The sequence below is a fragment of the Limanda limanda genome, chromosome 14 (assembly GCF_963576545.1).
Source record: "Limanda limanda chromosome 14, fLimLim1.1, whole genome shotgun sequence".
NCBI lineage: Eukaryota > Metazoa > Chordata > Actinopteri > Pleuronectiformes > Pleuronectidae > Limanda > Limanda limanda.
The window spans coordinates 19,490,851-19,507,202 of record NC_083649.1 but is presented as its reverse complement, the minus strand read 5'-3'; the positions used below and the strand labels follow the sequence as shown (position 1 = coordinate 19,507,202).

Here is a 16,352-nt window from a genome sequence, read left to right as displayed (position 1 = left end):
ACGCCTACAGGTATACCTGGGCATCAACATCGATAAAATCCTATTATGCTGCACTTCGGGGCAGCTGTGGTTTAGAGGGAAGAGCGGTTGTCCTCTAACCAGAAGGTTGGCAGGTTGATCCCTGTCCTCCCTATCTGTATGCCCAAGTGTCCTAGAAAAAGTGCTGCCCAGATGATGCACTGTATGAACAAGGGAATGGCAATAAACTGTACTATAAAGCACTTTGAGTGGTCATCAAGACTAGAAAAGTGCTGTAAAAATGCAAACCATTTACTTCCTTTGGAAGGCTCACATCCTGTGGCGCCAGCTGTGAAGTGCAGCTTCAGATCTATCGTGCAGGAGTGAATCCTGCAGCGTCACGGTATCTTGCATGTCGCGGTAAATTAAAGGTCCAGCTCAACCAGGTTATAAACACAGTCATGCAAAAAACGGGAGTCTGTGAACATCCCAATTCCCAGGTCACTTTTCATCAACTATAATCAGACGAGCCCATGAAATCATCTATTAATGTCCTAATATGGGTTTATTGTAGTTGATCAGTAAATGTACTTATTTACATGAATGTATAGGATGAATGTATTCAATTGTGTTTTTATACTACAGACACTGAGGTATCAAAAGTACATTTTTCACTGGGACAATAACGTTTATCATGGACTTATTTTACATTTACATCTACGGTAATTTTGTCCTCAATTGCAACATGATCCGCTGCAACTACTCAAGTCTGCAGATCTCTGGACTGTGGGAGGAAGCCGAAGGACCCTGAGAAAATCCACACAGACACAGGGAGAACATGCATTTTCTGTCTTTTTCAGCATCCCCTGTTTTTGGAATCACAGTTTTTTGATTAAATCTTCTTTCAGGGCATATAATGAGATGACAGAGCAACTTTGATGTAACATTTCAATCGTGGTGTTTAAAGAAGGATGCCGAGTACTCAGAGGGAAGGGTTTCAAATGGATGAATCGCTCCGTACACAGCGCGCTGCCAAAATAGGTCAAGCAGCCATTTTGGCAGAACACTGAGTCATTTGCTCTGAAATAATTCTGCCCCGCTGCAAATTAAGTTTCTCAGTTTTCTATGAAGTCCTTGTCCTTGTTGTTTCCTTATTTAGCTTCTTCATATTCATCACCAACGACTTCATGTGCAAGGACTCTTTTTTAGCTTGTTGCTCGTAAAAATAACACACACACAACTCTTCTTTTCCCCTCCGACTCGAAATTAAACCCCATCTGTACAAACGCTTTTTATCTCTGCTCCTGGACGGGTTTTATTATATTTCAGCTTTAACTACTGTATCTGATGTAATGCAGTAGCAACACACAGGAGCAGGCAGCGTACACTATGTCACTATAATAAACCTTCATGCTTTATCTCTCTTCTGCCCTTTGGCTTATCCACCATTCATAGTGAGCAGCAAAGTAGGTCTGAACCACACTGGTCACTGTATGTCTTTTGTTCGTTACTGGGGCAGATTAGACGGTTTGCATTTTATCCTTAGGCTGGCACATATCTCATTTCAGTGCTCGGTGTTCACCACACAGCTGCATTTGTGAAGCAGGGAAAGTGCACTGCAATTAATTTAAAGAGATGTCTTCCCCTACAGCGAAAACCTACTGAGCTTACGTCAGAGGAGAGGAAAGATCATGCAAGGTCAAAAAGGTTTTTCTGGCAGGAAGCTTGGGGCTTTACATTTTGTGCCAAATGGAGGATTCAAAAGCGTAGTGGTGACTCATTTTTAAAACCAGGCTATTAGGAACTATAAGAAAACTTATTATGATTTCCTTGCGGTACTAAAGAGGATATGTAGAATAATAGAGCTCAACAGGGTTGTTCAAGAAGTAAAAACCCAATTCATTTTCTCGATAGAGATTTTTATTATCAGCCATAATATTTGAACCATCCAAAAACAAGCTTTGGCATTGTGAAAAAAATTAATTGGCTCCTCTAGAGGCCACAAGTCTGTATCATATCAAGTGAGTTTTAAGAAAAACTAGGGCTACGTTGTAGCACTAACGGGCCCGAGCACACGCACGTTTGAAGTCTGTTGCGGTCGGTGAAGAGACAGCGTTCAATGACCAAGCGCTCGTCTCCGCGTGCATGCGTTTGCGCACTGCGGCAACGATAAACGCTTCACTTCCTGTAGCCAGTAGGTGGCGCTGTGATTTTTAGTCATGGTGTCATTGTAGATGTCATCAGGACTCGACTCTAATCTTAAATGCCTAGTTTGGACTTGATTGAACCAAATATGCCTGAGATACAGAAGCTCGTGTTTCGATGGTGTGTAATCAAACTTTGACGCCAGGCCACGGTCACAAGGTATGACGAAACGTTAAAATTCCAATAACTTTAGATCTCCATCTTGTTGTGAAGACATTCGTCTAAATTTGAAGTTGATCCGAAGAAAGCTCTACGACAAGTACATCGAAGTAAAAATATGGATTATGGCCAATGTGGCCACTAAATCAAAAATGTCGGACTTCCTGTTTGGTTTACCATATGTATCCAAGAGACTTATTTCTTTGTCATGAAAAGACACATGTCCCTGTCGATTTTTGTAGAAGTAGGCCAATCGTAGTGCCGGGGCTGCCCTTTAGGGGGCGCTAGTCAGTTATTTTGCCACGCCCATTTCTTAAACCCATCTAACAGTCTTCAGGGGGGGGGCTGTTGATACACACATGTAGTTTGAGGGAGATTGAACCTTAAACACAGAAGTTACAGCGATTTCGTGTGTCATGGCGAGTTGATGAACTTTGATGCCACGCCATTAATATGGCGTTTGATGAAAAGTCACAGTAATCTTATATCTCCCTTATCAATGTCTTGAGAGCCATTTGACATAGTTTCACATGCTTGCGCAAAGGGGATGAGGAGAAATACTTCCAAGTGTGAGACGTACCAAAAACAAGACATTTCCTGCTGCCACCAGGGGGCGCTGTGATTTTAAGTCACGATTTCTGCGTAGATGTCTTCGGGTCGTGACACTTGTGTTATGTGTCGAGTTTGGACTCGATCGGACCAAATATGTCAGAGATACAGACGCCCGTGTTTTGATGGCGTTTAATCAAACTTTGACGCAAAGCCACGGTCACACGCTCTGACGAAAAGTTGATTTTTTTGATAACTTTAGTACTCCATATTGTTCTGATTAGTATCGTCTAAATTTTAAGTTGATCCGATGAAAGCTCTACGACAAGTACATCAAAGTGAAAATGTTGAATATGGCCAAAATGGCCACTAAATCCAAAATGGTGGACTTCCTGTTGCATATTTCATAACGCACTGAGAGACTTTTTTGTGCGTCTTGTCATGATACATAACCACCTTTTTTTTCGTGAGGATCGGTGAAAGTTAACTGAGGGGGCTTTCCGTAGGTGGCGCTTTTCTAACACCCATTTCATCACCCATTTCTAACTTCCTGCAAAGTTTAACAACTTTTTGAGCAAGGGAAAGCCCTCAAAAAGCCAATTCATTTGTTCCTTTCAATTTCAATAGGGCCTCCCACCGGAGGTGCTCGGGCCCTAAAAAAGTAATGTCAAGGAGAAACACTACACTACCCACAATCCCCAGGTGCAGATCCCCTGAGGGGACACGGGCTGTTTCTGGTTCTCAGCAGAAAGTAATGCATGCGCACGTGATATAAGACCCAGTGCATTTCGTTTGCCATGTTTCTGTGTGGAAGTGACTAGTGGAGTGGACTGATTGGTGGGCCTCGCTGTTACCATGGGAAAATGATGACCAAATCATGTAGTTTATGGGCTGTATAGTTCATTTACTCTTAAAAAAATTACATATGATTCATAAGGATTTTCCCAATGGAAAAAATGTACTTCCTGAACCAGATCCGTTCTAAAAGTGGGCTCAGTTATGAGTTAGTGTTATCTGCCTCTAGAACTAAGTTCAAACCACACCTTCATTAAGAAGTCAATAATAATAAAGTATTTTAAATCATTTATAAAATATTGTGGGTTAGAACAAAAGCACTGACCCTGTACATCCACACCCACATGTGTCAGGAGGCCTCTCATTTGGCCACAAGCGACTCGCTTTGCATATCTACTCTGTGACATTTAAATCGTGACTGCGAACATCCCCTGTCATTGATGCCATGGAAGGACACGCCGACCAGACCTCATTCACCATGAATACGTTCAGGCCGTTGGTTTTTGCTTTTCTCATCACCTGCTTTTCCCCCCTGATGTTGTCGACAGTCGTTATGGATTTCAATCATGTGGAGAGGTGCAAGGACTCCCTGTACATGGGGACGCCACCGCGGGGCTTCATGGACCCAAAGCTGAAGAAGATCTGCCAAAAATACGCAGACAGACCTCGCTACGTGACCCTGTACGACCCTGAGAAGAGGATTCCAGTTTACTCAGCCTATACCTTCAAGAAGACAGAGGGGGACAGACGGGTGGACTACTCTTGGATGTATGAGCCACAGGTCTGTGACTTGTATTCACATTACATTCATTCTTTACACAAGTCTCTCAGAAAAGACTTGACAGCAGCTACAATTTTATTTTATTTGTGTAGCGCCGAATCACAACATGTATTATCTCAAGGCACTTTCCATAGATGGTCGAGACCTACAAAGTTATAGAGAAGCCCACCTGTTCCCACACAGAGGAAGCACCTTGGTTTCTGGGGAGAGAAAAAAACTCCCTTTTTAACAGGGAGAAACCTCTCGAACCGTCCACTGGTTGGGGTGAGAGGAGAAAAATGGGGAAGAGAGGAGAGGTGGGTGGGTGGAAAAGAGGGGAAGGAGTAGGGGGAGGGGGAGGGGAGTCTCTGTCAGACTGGCAATATGATAATAAGATAAGATAAGATAAGATAAGATAATAAAATGGATACCTACAGATATAATGATTTTTATTAATGATAGCAGGAATGGTTAACGTTATTATAGTAATAATAATTGTTGAGTAATAAGATCTGGATCCTGCGGTTCTGGAGTCAGACATACCTGCAGAATGAGAGAGAGAGAGAGAGAGAGAGAGAGAGAGAGAGAGAGAGAGAGAGAGAGAGAGAGAGAGAGAGAGAGAGAGAGAGGGTGAGAGAAACACAAAGTTAGTTCCATCTAGTGATGTGATAACAAACTAGGAGCTTTTCCACTGGAGAGGAATCTGGCAGCTGAAATAGGCCGTAGATCCACTCCAGAGGTCAGAGGGCGAACAAAGAAAGGGGAACTCAGAGGCCTCAGAGACAACATTGGCTTTATATTCCAGCAGAGCTAACACTTCACTGTAACCTCTCCTCCCTCTCCTCAGCTGGCAGAAACGGATGGCAACGGGAACATGCTGCCCTTCCCAACAGACTACCTGCACATGAAGTTTGAGGACAGCCAGGCAGTCCTGGACGACTACTCTGACGTGGTCCTCTACGAGAGAGCCCACCTGAACCCTGACCAGCACCAGTCCAGCCCCCACGACCGTGCCGCCACCTACACCCTGACCAACGTGGTCCCAGAAATTCGCGAGTTCAACATTGGGCCTTGGCGCGAGTACGTGGAGCGAATCCGAATCCGCCTCAACAACTTCTGCCGTGGCACAGCCTACATCGTGACCGGGGTGACCACCAGGGGGAACATGATCTATCGAAACAACCAGGGCCGCGTGGCTATTCCCGAGGACGTGTGGTCGGCCTACTGCTGCACCGAGTACGACCGGAACTCACCGCACGACGTCCGCATCCGCTTCCCGTCCCACGCGGCCCTGGCTAAAAATGCCAGAGAGGGCAACGGTGTGCACGAGATGACGGTGCAGGAGCTGGAGATCTTTCTGAAAAGCAAATTGGACGTTGATCAGAACCTTCAGCTCTTTTATGACAACTGCATTTCTCCATCACCACTTCCTGTCTTCCTGCAACACACCATCTGAAAACCACTCCACTTAATCCTTCTGTGTGCATGTTGGTTTCTATTGGTCGTCATAAATAACAGTAGACATCTATGTGCTTTTATTTTGTTAAGAAATAAAATGATCCAAGAATTTTCAGAATTTTATGAACATTTTATCTTTAAATAAATATCTTAATTTACCAGCATGTTTTGTGTTTGTCTTTAATACACTAGTAAACTATATATGATACTGAACTTGGGCTGAACACTAAATAAGTTTTAGATTTTACATTTGTCAAATATAAAGAATCACAAATGTGGTATAAGGCAAAATAACAGAAAAACATGGCCTCACCTGTTGTAATTTACTTTATATGCTACATCAACACATTTAGGAAGAAGCAGTTAAGTTGAATTTCGAAATAACTCCTGTAGTCCTGCACGCATTAGTCTGAAAGTTTGGTCATTTGTAATAAATTGGATTTGACATTTGTGACATCCTGATGGGTTTAGTATCTTAAATTATTAAATCCATCAGGTAGTAATAAAACCCTTTAGAAGATATAGCAAAAAAACGAATCATTAGATCGTTTTCGTTTCTAATGCTATCAAAAGAAAACTAACAGGATTTGAAAACCCTGACAAATGTGATTTTTGGACGGTTAAATATGTTTTAGAGATTTTTCATAATTTATAAGACTATATATATTTGGGTATCCCATGCAAAATAAACTGAAGGGTTGTAACATTAGGCTTATTCTTCCTTTTACATTTCAAATGGTTGGATTTTTGGTTTCATCTGATTATGATCTTTAAAGGTTTCAAGAAATTACTTTTCTATTTTCAGTGTCAAACTTTCAGTTAAAAACAGGAAGATGCTAACTTTCTTTAAAAAAAATAGATGATTTTGACGGTACATATGGGTTGGAGCCATGTTCTCCTGCATCAGGTTGACCTTCTCTGTAAATTACAGCTGAACACTGCCACCTAGTGAGGGAACAGTGGTATTTTCGTAGGTGATGTCTTGCAGGTAAACAAAGTGAGTGTTATTATCTGCAGAGGAAATTGGGTCGAGTGCAGAAGAAAAATGCAAAGACATTACCACGTGCATCTGTCATCGAAACAACAGTGAAGCACAATGAAGTTATTATAAGAGAGATGATGATGATTAATGCAGCGCAAATCATCCAGAAGACTTATTAGACTGGGGACTAATGAACTGCTTCTTACTGATGCAATAATTCAAGTCAGATATTCTAAACTAAAGGAATTACTTTGGCATTTCAGATATGAAGAAAAATGAAAAACAATAGAAGACTACTGATGTATTAAAACACAGATGCATAATACACTTTAAGATTGTTCAGAATCCTCTTTGGTCAGCTTTGCCTTCAAAATATATATATATTAATGCAATCAACTTTTAACGGTCCTTGTCACACAATTGACAGCAGGGGTTTCTTCTGGAGATAAAGAGGTTTTGTGGTTTTAACTAGTTTAGCATACCTGTGATGTTTAAAATAACAAAGATGTTATTGAAAAAAACAATATATCAGAGGGTAGAAAAGCAATGCAGTTCTAAAAGCACTTATTGGCCAGTGAAAACACATAATTAAATATGCAGTAATATTCAAAAGTTTGGCCATCTCGTCACAAGACTCTGGGCACCATTCAAAAGCTTCAGTGTAATTTGAATGAAGGATGTTGAGCTTTGCTGTGGATCAGTTTCCAGTTGTTGAAACTAGCCTCTGTCAGTTTTTGGGCCCACTACTGTACTGTAATTTAAAATGTACACATCAGCTAAATATATTGATTTAAAAGAATAATACTGTTAAAATGCTGCTATTTTCCCATTTAATTCCCCAAAGAAATATAACTGCCCTGTCTTCTACATATTATGATATAACAAAATTCAAGTCATGTACTGCTTCTTAGTTAAGGGTAAAATAATATATCTACTACTCTGATGTTATTTTAGATTTGATGGTCTTTGACTGTAGCAGTTAAGGTTTTTGGAATCCATCTATTCATTGTTTCCTGTGCCACTGGCTGCCACACAACCCTAAACCAGTACACATCCTCCCTCATGCTGAAACAGCTCCTCTCTGAACACATTGCACCTTCTGGTGGGGTTGGTGTACCACTCCAAAGTATTTTCAGTTTTTTTTTACCTGAACCTATAACTCAACCCGAATGCTGACCAGCACTTAACTTCATCTGTCTGCAGCATTTGTTTCTGTGGCGACTCTGGCTCATCCATTTGTGAAGAGATCTCAGGTTTCCTATGAATGACTCCTCCATTTGTGCTGCACAATGAAACAATGCTCCACTCATCCTGCAGCTAAACCTTCTTGCTGCTCCTCTGCACTTATTGGGGGGGGTGATTTGACTTTTCGCAAGGCAAATGTGTCGTAAAAATAATAATAATAATAATACATTTTATTTATAGAGCGCTTTTCATGATACTCAAAGACAATTTACAAGTCGTACAATTTGAAAAACTTTCTTGTTCTTGAGACCTTTTCTTGAAGCCAACTTCCATTTCTTAATAACATTTCATATAGTGGGAACTGCAACTAAAATAAATTTCATAGTCTCCACTATACAGTCAGGGGTGTATCCAGGGGTGGGGCCAGGAGGGCACTGGAATCTGATTGGCCCCTGGAGTACGTATAACTTTTTAGATAGTCACTTTCTAACAATACTATATAATGATATAAGAATACATTTGATTAGTAACGTACACAAAGTGCATGAACAAGGAACAATTTTCTAAATATATTCAATGATTTGTGGCTTTGCTCAAATCTATAGAGTTAGCAGTAAAGAAGGAATGACATAAATGTTAACCTTACTGATCAGGCGCTGTGCATAGATGTAAGATCTATAATTGGCCCCTCTGTGTACATCGTTGCCCCTTCATGGCCCCTCACTTAAAAAATAGATCTACCACTGTGTATAGTCTTCAAGTGTTTTCATTTCCACATCTAAGGGCTAATGGATTAAGGCATATCTAAGTAGAAGGGTGCCCAAAGTTTTGCATGGGCTACAATTATTCTTTTTATTCTTTTTTGGGGCTAAATTAAATAAAAAGTAACAGTGCATTAATATTTGAAGATATAATTCATTTTAATATATTAATATATAATAATATCCCTCTGCTTCATAGGCTGTTCTTCTTTTCTCCCCAAAATGGAATTTGCCCAGTTGTTGCCCAAACGTACAAATATAGAATTGTTTCTGTGGAAAAGAAGGTACTCAGTTATTTCGACAACAGGGCTTGGATGAATGGATGGATGGATGACTGTACATTAGCATTATTCCCCAGCAGCAGCAGCAGCAGCACATCAGTGTGTTCCAGTATATTTGCCGTGCTGCTGATTTATTGTGTGCATGCTGCAGCTGAATAAACACAGATCAGAGGACAGCCTCCCTAATAAGACCGGCTGCTGCCAAGTTATTTTCGGCTTTGAAATGAAAATCCAAAGATCTGACAGAGCCAAACGTCAGTTCTGGAGTCCCTTTTGAAAAAACACATTTTGTTACAAATGCTGCAGTAGATGCTGACAACTTGAAAAACAAATACACCACCAAGAACAAAAAAAAGTTTGAGATATTCTCCTATAGCTACACAAGACAACCTGAAGAAAGAAACATGCAGTCAAACCAGCGAGCAGCCTTACTTCACCTGTCATTTCTTGTTTGTTGTTTGTTGTTCTGGACACCCACATCAATAATTTCTCTCTTTAAAAAAAAACAAAACAAAAACAACAATCATCACTTCCTTCATTATGATATTCAATAAATAAATACAAGTAAGGAAATACCTTGATGTGAAAGCAGAAAAATTACATTAATTGCAGCTAATCTTTTGCTTTTTTTAACGTACACTTCAAAATAATTATAAGACTTCAATACACAAATGTATAAAAGCAGCAGCAGTTAAACAAAAAAAAAATTCAACCATAGCAGCTGAATGTTTCCCTTAGGACCGAGTGGAGACCAAACTAGAGCTGAAAGCTACAGTAATTCAAAATTGTTTATACGGTATAATAAACAAAACTCAAAATGAACACTCAATTTGCTCCACTTGTTTCTTGACCTGACAGCTGCCTGCTAGCTAAACAGTTTACGAGATAGCCTGACGAACTTGAAAGGCGCTTGTTGGTTTCGATTTGTTCTCCGGCCCCCAAGTGGCTAAACTAAGCAAAGCAATAATATAATATCTGACCATGTGACAAAACTGAAGAACAGTAATGGCAAATCATTTTGTTTAAGAATGTCTTTTTAATGTTTTCCAGTTCAGATACACAACATACAGTGTGTAATAGCCTCTATTTGAAATAGAAATATTAACTTTTAATTCTTTCAACCCCTCCTGGTCATTTATGCTCACTCACAGTATCTTGAGCGTCAAGCAGGTTACTGAATCAGACTAAATGAAACAGACAAACAGGTGCAAGCCATCGCTTTACCATTCCAGCATTTCATGTTGTAATAAGAAGATATCTGGATTCCTGTAATGTTTTTTTTAAATATATATATCTGATTTTGTCCCTTATTTCAAGCCAACAACAAAACTGTAGTGTAAACATGTAAACTTGGTGAGTGTGCTTCCATTATCTGTTGGCTGTCCAAACTTTTGTTTCCCAAAAAAAAAAAGAAAAAAAGAAGGATTTGTAATGCTGCTTTTTTTGAGGCGAGGGCAACTCAAACTCACATCAAATAGCCGGGTCAATAATCATCATCGTAAAACATAGTTTTCAGACAAAATTCCAAAAGTTTGCAAATCAACCAGAGTCTGAAATAAGACCTAAACAATACAAGGGCTTTCACAACCTCCCAGCTACTGGTTATATTGTATGACAATGGTCAAGACTACGTGAGACACTGACAGTTATAATCCAACAGCATCACAAGTCAAATTTCTCCATTTGTGGTTAGTTTAGAACACATTTGACACATCTCACTTTTCTGTCTCATTCCTCTTTCTTCATCTGTTCTCTGCAGCTGTTCTTTGGCTTTTTAACCAATAAAAAGGACCCATTTCGTTTTAAAAGCTTCCTTCATGATTGATGGGATGGTGAACGCTATGCTTAAGACGGCCATATATGCAGTAAGAAAATTTTTTAAATCACCACAATATCAAGGCTACCCTGAGCCGTAAGCATTCCTTTTTCGTCTTTATGTCGACCTCAACCATGCTGTGGTTCTTTTTTTTTTTCTTTTTAAAAAAATCATTCATGTATGTTAACAGATGTATGCATGTGCCCACAGCCTACTGGAATATAATACCCCTCTGAGATCTAGGAAAGAAACATACAAACATACGCATGAGAGCTAAAATCATGTAAGTCATCTAAACTTGCACCTGTTGTCACAAAGAAAAGATCCGGCCAATCACTCAAACCAAACGACAAACATAATATTTACAAATTCCAGTTTGTTCTCTTACACTTAAAAAATGTACAGTTTGTTTCCACGCGTTGGTTTTTGATCTTTTTGTCCTTGCTCCAGTCCAGTGAGGGATGGCAGTCTGGCTCCAGAGTGACGTTATCCTAACAGGATACAGAACCTTTCAAGGAGCGGGAGTCAACCCGCTTGCCTTGCTTTTGTGGTATATGGTGTATGAGTAATGTCTGTCATTAAAGATTTTTTTAAATAAGGTTTTTTAGAATGTATCCTCTGTGCATTGACAGATCGTACTGTAGCTGACGAGCTATTTCCTCGTCACCGTTGAATCACGGCTGGCGTTTGTCCAGTGTTGTTCTAATGCCACCGGGGGTTGTCGTTTTTTTTTCTTTTTCTTTTCAGAACTGTTCAGCGTGTGACCCGTCCCTGTGTTCAATTGTGCGAAAGATGTGAAATGCGCATACAAGGCCTTCTCACCTTTTGACCATCATAAATACATCTCATCCTCTCTCCCCGCCTTGCAGGAGGGAGAATCGTAAAACAACAAAAAGAGCAGACGAAAAAGATAAGTGTCAAGTCTTCAAACACTTGAAGTAAGTGGTTTATGTCGGTCGCAGACAAAAACCATATTTAGACTCTTCACGTAAAGTTTATTTTTTCGTAAATTAAAAAAAAGTGCTATCTTCAGGTGAGATTGAGACAGTGACTGTGCAAACTTGACAGAGAAACAGAGCAGAACCAAAGAAGGTGGGGGACAGAGAAAGGCTTTCGTCAGTCCTCCTGGTAGATTTGCAGCACAGCCTCAGTGAAAGGAAATGACAAAAAAAAAAGAGGAAATATTTACTCTCTTTGTTATAATCATAGTTTTACACAATATTCATCTCTTAGTACTTTAATACCTTTTGAAGTGCCACAAAGTGCAGTTGATATTAAAATAGAATATGAAAATGATTTTCAAAACAATAATACAAAATAAATCAATGAAAAACAAGGCAAATCATCAGAACGACAAACAAAGTCCTCTGTCCACACTCTTTAGGAAAAAGAAAACATCATGCAAATATATCCCAGACAGCAAAGTAGTTAATAAAACTTTATATTCTTCTTTTTTTTTAAATGAGGATATATTGATTTGATCTGATTTCCCTTTAAAGAAGAGACCAGCCACAGTGCAACATTGAGTGTAATTAAAAGAAAAGAAAACCGGTGTGGATCCAAAAGAAAGATGAAGGGGGGGGTTGGCACTTTTTATGATGGTAATTCCTTTTGTAAGATACAGTCAGGACGGACCTCTCCAGGCGGTCCACTGGACGCCAGTGAAAGAGGAACTTTATCACAGTACTTGGCACCAAGAATGCTGGTAAAAACGAGATATCAGAATATCTTTTTTTTTCATTCATATCCTTACAATTTATTAATAATACATCATTTACATTTGTGTTTTTGTATAAAAGACTCCAAAAGGAAAAAAGAGTCTAGAAGTGATTGTGAGAAAGAGGGGAGAGGTGGAGATGAAAGTGGATTAATGGCGATGGTTTAATAAAAAGAGCTACTACGGGAGGATGCAGACGGAGAGATGGAGAGAGAAGCGGCTGAATGAGCTGAGATGGGGGATACAGACGGAGGGATAATGAGAGAGAAACAAATGAAGTAATGGCCATGATTAGAGCCTGCGTGGCGGAGATGCAGCGAGTTCTAATGGGCAGCCTGGATTCCAGGTTGCGTCCCGCAGACCGAGTGTGATTCAGTTACTTCCTGTACCGCCCGTCAGTTGAAGCCCCAATCTGGAAATGTTCTGAAAGCATCAGCTCTGTCTGTGCAGATTTTTGAAAAGCGGAACTTTTGGATTTGGGCCTTTAGGTCGCAACACACACGCTTGTAAATAGAGGAAATTTAATTTTCAAATTAAAACGAGAAACTATTTCTTTGCATATAGCGTTCATCCTCTCACTCCCGGGCCTGTCCATACATTTCGCACTAAGTAAATTCTCCGATAACCAGATCACAGGAACAGCTGTCGGGACATGGCGCTCGACACAGGGTGCCGAACCTCACTTCCAGATTGGGCCTTTAAAGCTGCAATTTGTAAGTTTCGAGAAATCACCGCTTTATGACAGACAGCTTGTTGGAGCATATGTCGCCTCACACAGAGCTGCTCGCTACTGTAATATCTCTGCACTAAACGGAGGAAAACGACTATTTGTATTCTATGTTAAACTTAGTTTTACACTGACGCGGCTACACATGCGCGAAAAACAACCAAGCTGCACACACGATGCCTGACTGATCGAGATGAGCTTGCGATGGCTCCAGAGAGCTACACGCTTAAAGCTGTGGTTTCGGTGGCTCACATTAAGCACCAGATACTGAACGGGTGTGTTAACAGGGCAAAACAGTATGTACCTGTGATGACAGGCTTTTGGCAAAGTGTTTTTAAAAATCCGCTCCTTCATTCACGATAACATTTTAGAGGTATTTCACTGCTTCGCATCTTACAAACTGCAGCTTTATCTGAGGGCTCGATGCGAAAAAGACGGAGATATAGTAGAGAAGGAGGGAGGGCGGGCGAGAGTGAAGTGTATGGAACAGTTTGTGTGGTGTGTCTCTGTAAGCCCAGAGTGGGGGAGCAGAGGTTGTGCCTGGTCCTATACACGGGTGGTGGAGTGTTGGTGTGGCAGGGCATTGTTGCTGTGGCTGGGGACGGGTGTAGTGGAGGGGGCCGGGACAGGGGGATAGGTGTTGAACGGGTGGAGAGGCTGCATGCTGCTGATGGTGCTCGGGATCATGGTGATGGTGTTGGCCGTCATCAGTGGCACGTCCTCCGGTGCTCGCCGCAGGGCCAGCGTGTAGTCAGGCGGGCACGCTGGGGGCCGCAGGGGCTCCAGGTCCAGGACGCCGAGGACGCCGCGGGACGGGAGGGGCGTGCCGTGCTCCAGCTCCACTCGTTGCTGCTTCATCTGCAGGGACATCATCTCCTCCTCCTGGCTTAGCGCCAGGTCATTGTGCGGCGGGGAGCCTACGACTCCCATTCCGACACCCATGCCCATGGTGGTGCCTCGCTGTGGGGAGAGTCGTCGGTGGCGTCTCTGCATGAGTTCGTGGCGCTTGTCCCGTTTGTAGTAAAGCGCAGCGAAGGCCAGCACGTTCAGGAAAAGCAGCGAGGCGCCCACAGCGACCGTCACACTCAGCTCGGTGGAGTAGTCCCTGGTTGCACCCGGGAACGGAGAAGTGCGGGGTCTCTCTGAACCATAAGGCTCAGGATCAGCAGGATCGGTGGAGATTCCAGGCGTTCGTGGGGTGGTGTCAAGAGGGTTTTGACGGGGCTTCCAGCGATTGGGGCCTCCAGGCGGCAGTCGAGTTGTGAAGGAGCTGATGATTTCCTCATGGAGGCTGTGGAGGTGTGGCACCAGCTCCAGCCAGAAGGCCACCTTGTTGGCCCGGTAGTTGTCTCTGACCCGAGGCTTCAGGCCGATATGCAGGTACTGCTTGTCTTTGGAGCTGAACTTGGTCCAGATGACCTCCTCAAAGCGGTTGGGCTTGGTGTGGATGAAGGTGGTGTCCTGAGGAACTGGTAGGTTAGGATCCCTGGAACAAGGGATGAGAGGTGAGACTCAAAATGTTGTCTTGAATTCATTACTTAGCATTAGCTGTGTTATTACAACCATCTAATAAACCACAACACAGGAGCTGGTACACTGTTTAGAGAGATATCAAATCTGCTTAGGAATTTAGGAGAAATAGGTGATTTACAAGTATCATACCAGTATTTACGAGTATTATAGCCAGAGTGAACCCAGATGAGTGGACTAGTATTTTCTTTCTTCTCAGAAACAAACTCTTAGTCACTAAGCATAAGACTCATTGAATCAACATTGAATGCGCTTGATGCTGAAGACTTTGTTTTATTTTGAAAACAGCATTCTTAAACTACAATAACCTCTGTCCACACAAGCACTTTGGCTTTGTATCAGTTTGAATCTCCTTCCATACTTCTAAGCCTGAACATGCACATGCCGGTGTAAACAGGACGCATTTACCTGTTACATGCAGAAAGAGCTAAAGGACAAAGGAGAAGCAGCCATCGTAAAAAGTAAAGAGCAGAATTTAACTGCACAACAGCTTCTGAAAGGGGGGAAGGGAGCCTGATGAATCATCGAAGGCTATGTCATGTGTGAAAAAAGACCCAATCAGCAAGCAGTTGGGAGTGTCTGCTTCACAGTTTTCAAACATCTCTGTGTCTGGGCAGTGTGTGGACGGCAGAAGTATCTATGACAGAGTTGTGGGACGGATCTAGCCTCACAGACAGTGTGCTCTTTCTCGGGCTGCCTTTGCCAAAAACTCACCCAACTACTACCTTCACTTGTGACTTTAAACTGTTCAAAAATGGTACAAGTCCACACAATGAAATCTGGCACTTTACTCACCCTGTCTTGGCGAAGTTGGTCCAGTAAGTCATGACCACGGCACTGAGCATTACATCGTTCTTGGAGAAGTTGCAGGGAAACAGGTCAGTGGCTCCCACCATGGGAATCCCAAACACATAGGGGATCTCATCTCCGTGTGCTGCGTCTGCCCACTCCGGCCTGGCCTCGGTCTGACAGTGGTGGTGGAAGGTGTAGAAGTAGACAGGCGACTGGAACTCGGCGTGCAGCTTGGCAGTGGCGACAGCTGGGGCCACCCACTGATGGTCGGTAAACAGAGCCAGGAGGGTCTTCCTCCGCATGTCACTGTTGTCCCTGTCAGCCCAGTCAGTGTACATGAATTTTATAGTTTCCCTCAGGATATCCTTACCTGGGAAGAAACCAGAAGCAACGTGAGTATGTAATCTACATATTCATGGGGTGAGTGGTTTTCTGAAACATGGTGACGGTGTGTTGTTGGATTTATTAAACACTTTCTGTCTATGTACTGCTCTTCAGCTTCATGCTGGACCCACTTATGTGGTGTGTTAACGCTTGATGATGAGCCTGTTCCAGTTTACAGCTTCACACGACATAGTTGGCTTTCAAGCGAATGTGCCAAACTAGCTGTCAATGCAATGCTAAACAAAAGTATTCAGTAAATTGAAACTACAACCACTGCCTCTGCTTCCTCTTTT

At 42.0% G+C, this 16,352-nt stretch overlaps 2 protein-coding genes across 2 annotated transcripts in view; one reads left to right on the top strand and one right to left on the bottom strand.

Annotated features, from left to right (window-relative positions):
- Positions 1-4,219: 4,219 nt before the first annotated feature.
- On the top strand, positions 4,220-5,882 carry LOC133019002 (endonuclease domain-containing 1 protein). Its single transcript, XM_061085340.1, has 2 exons — positions 4,220-4,447; positions 5,274-5,882. The coding sequence occupies exons 1-2, from the start codon at positions 4,220-4,222 to the stop codon at positions 5,880-5,882; spliced, it is 837 nt and encodes a 278-aa protein (XP_060941323.1).
- An 8,017-nt stretch (positions 5,883-13,899) lies between these two features.
- Positions 13,900-16,352, bottom strand: part of nlgn2b (neuroligin 2b) — a 31,925-nt gene continuing 29,472 nt past the window's right edge. The window contains exons 7-8 of the mRNA XM_061085974.1: positions 15,679-16,045; positions 13,900-14,839 (exon numbers count right to left, since the gene is read on the bottom strand). Of these exons, the coding sequence (XP_060941957.1) occupies positions 13,900-14,839; positions 15,679-16,045 (1,307 nt within the window). The remainder of the gene's footprint in view (positions 14,840-15,678; positions 16,046-16,352) is intronic.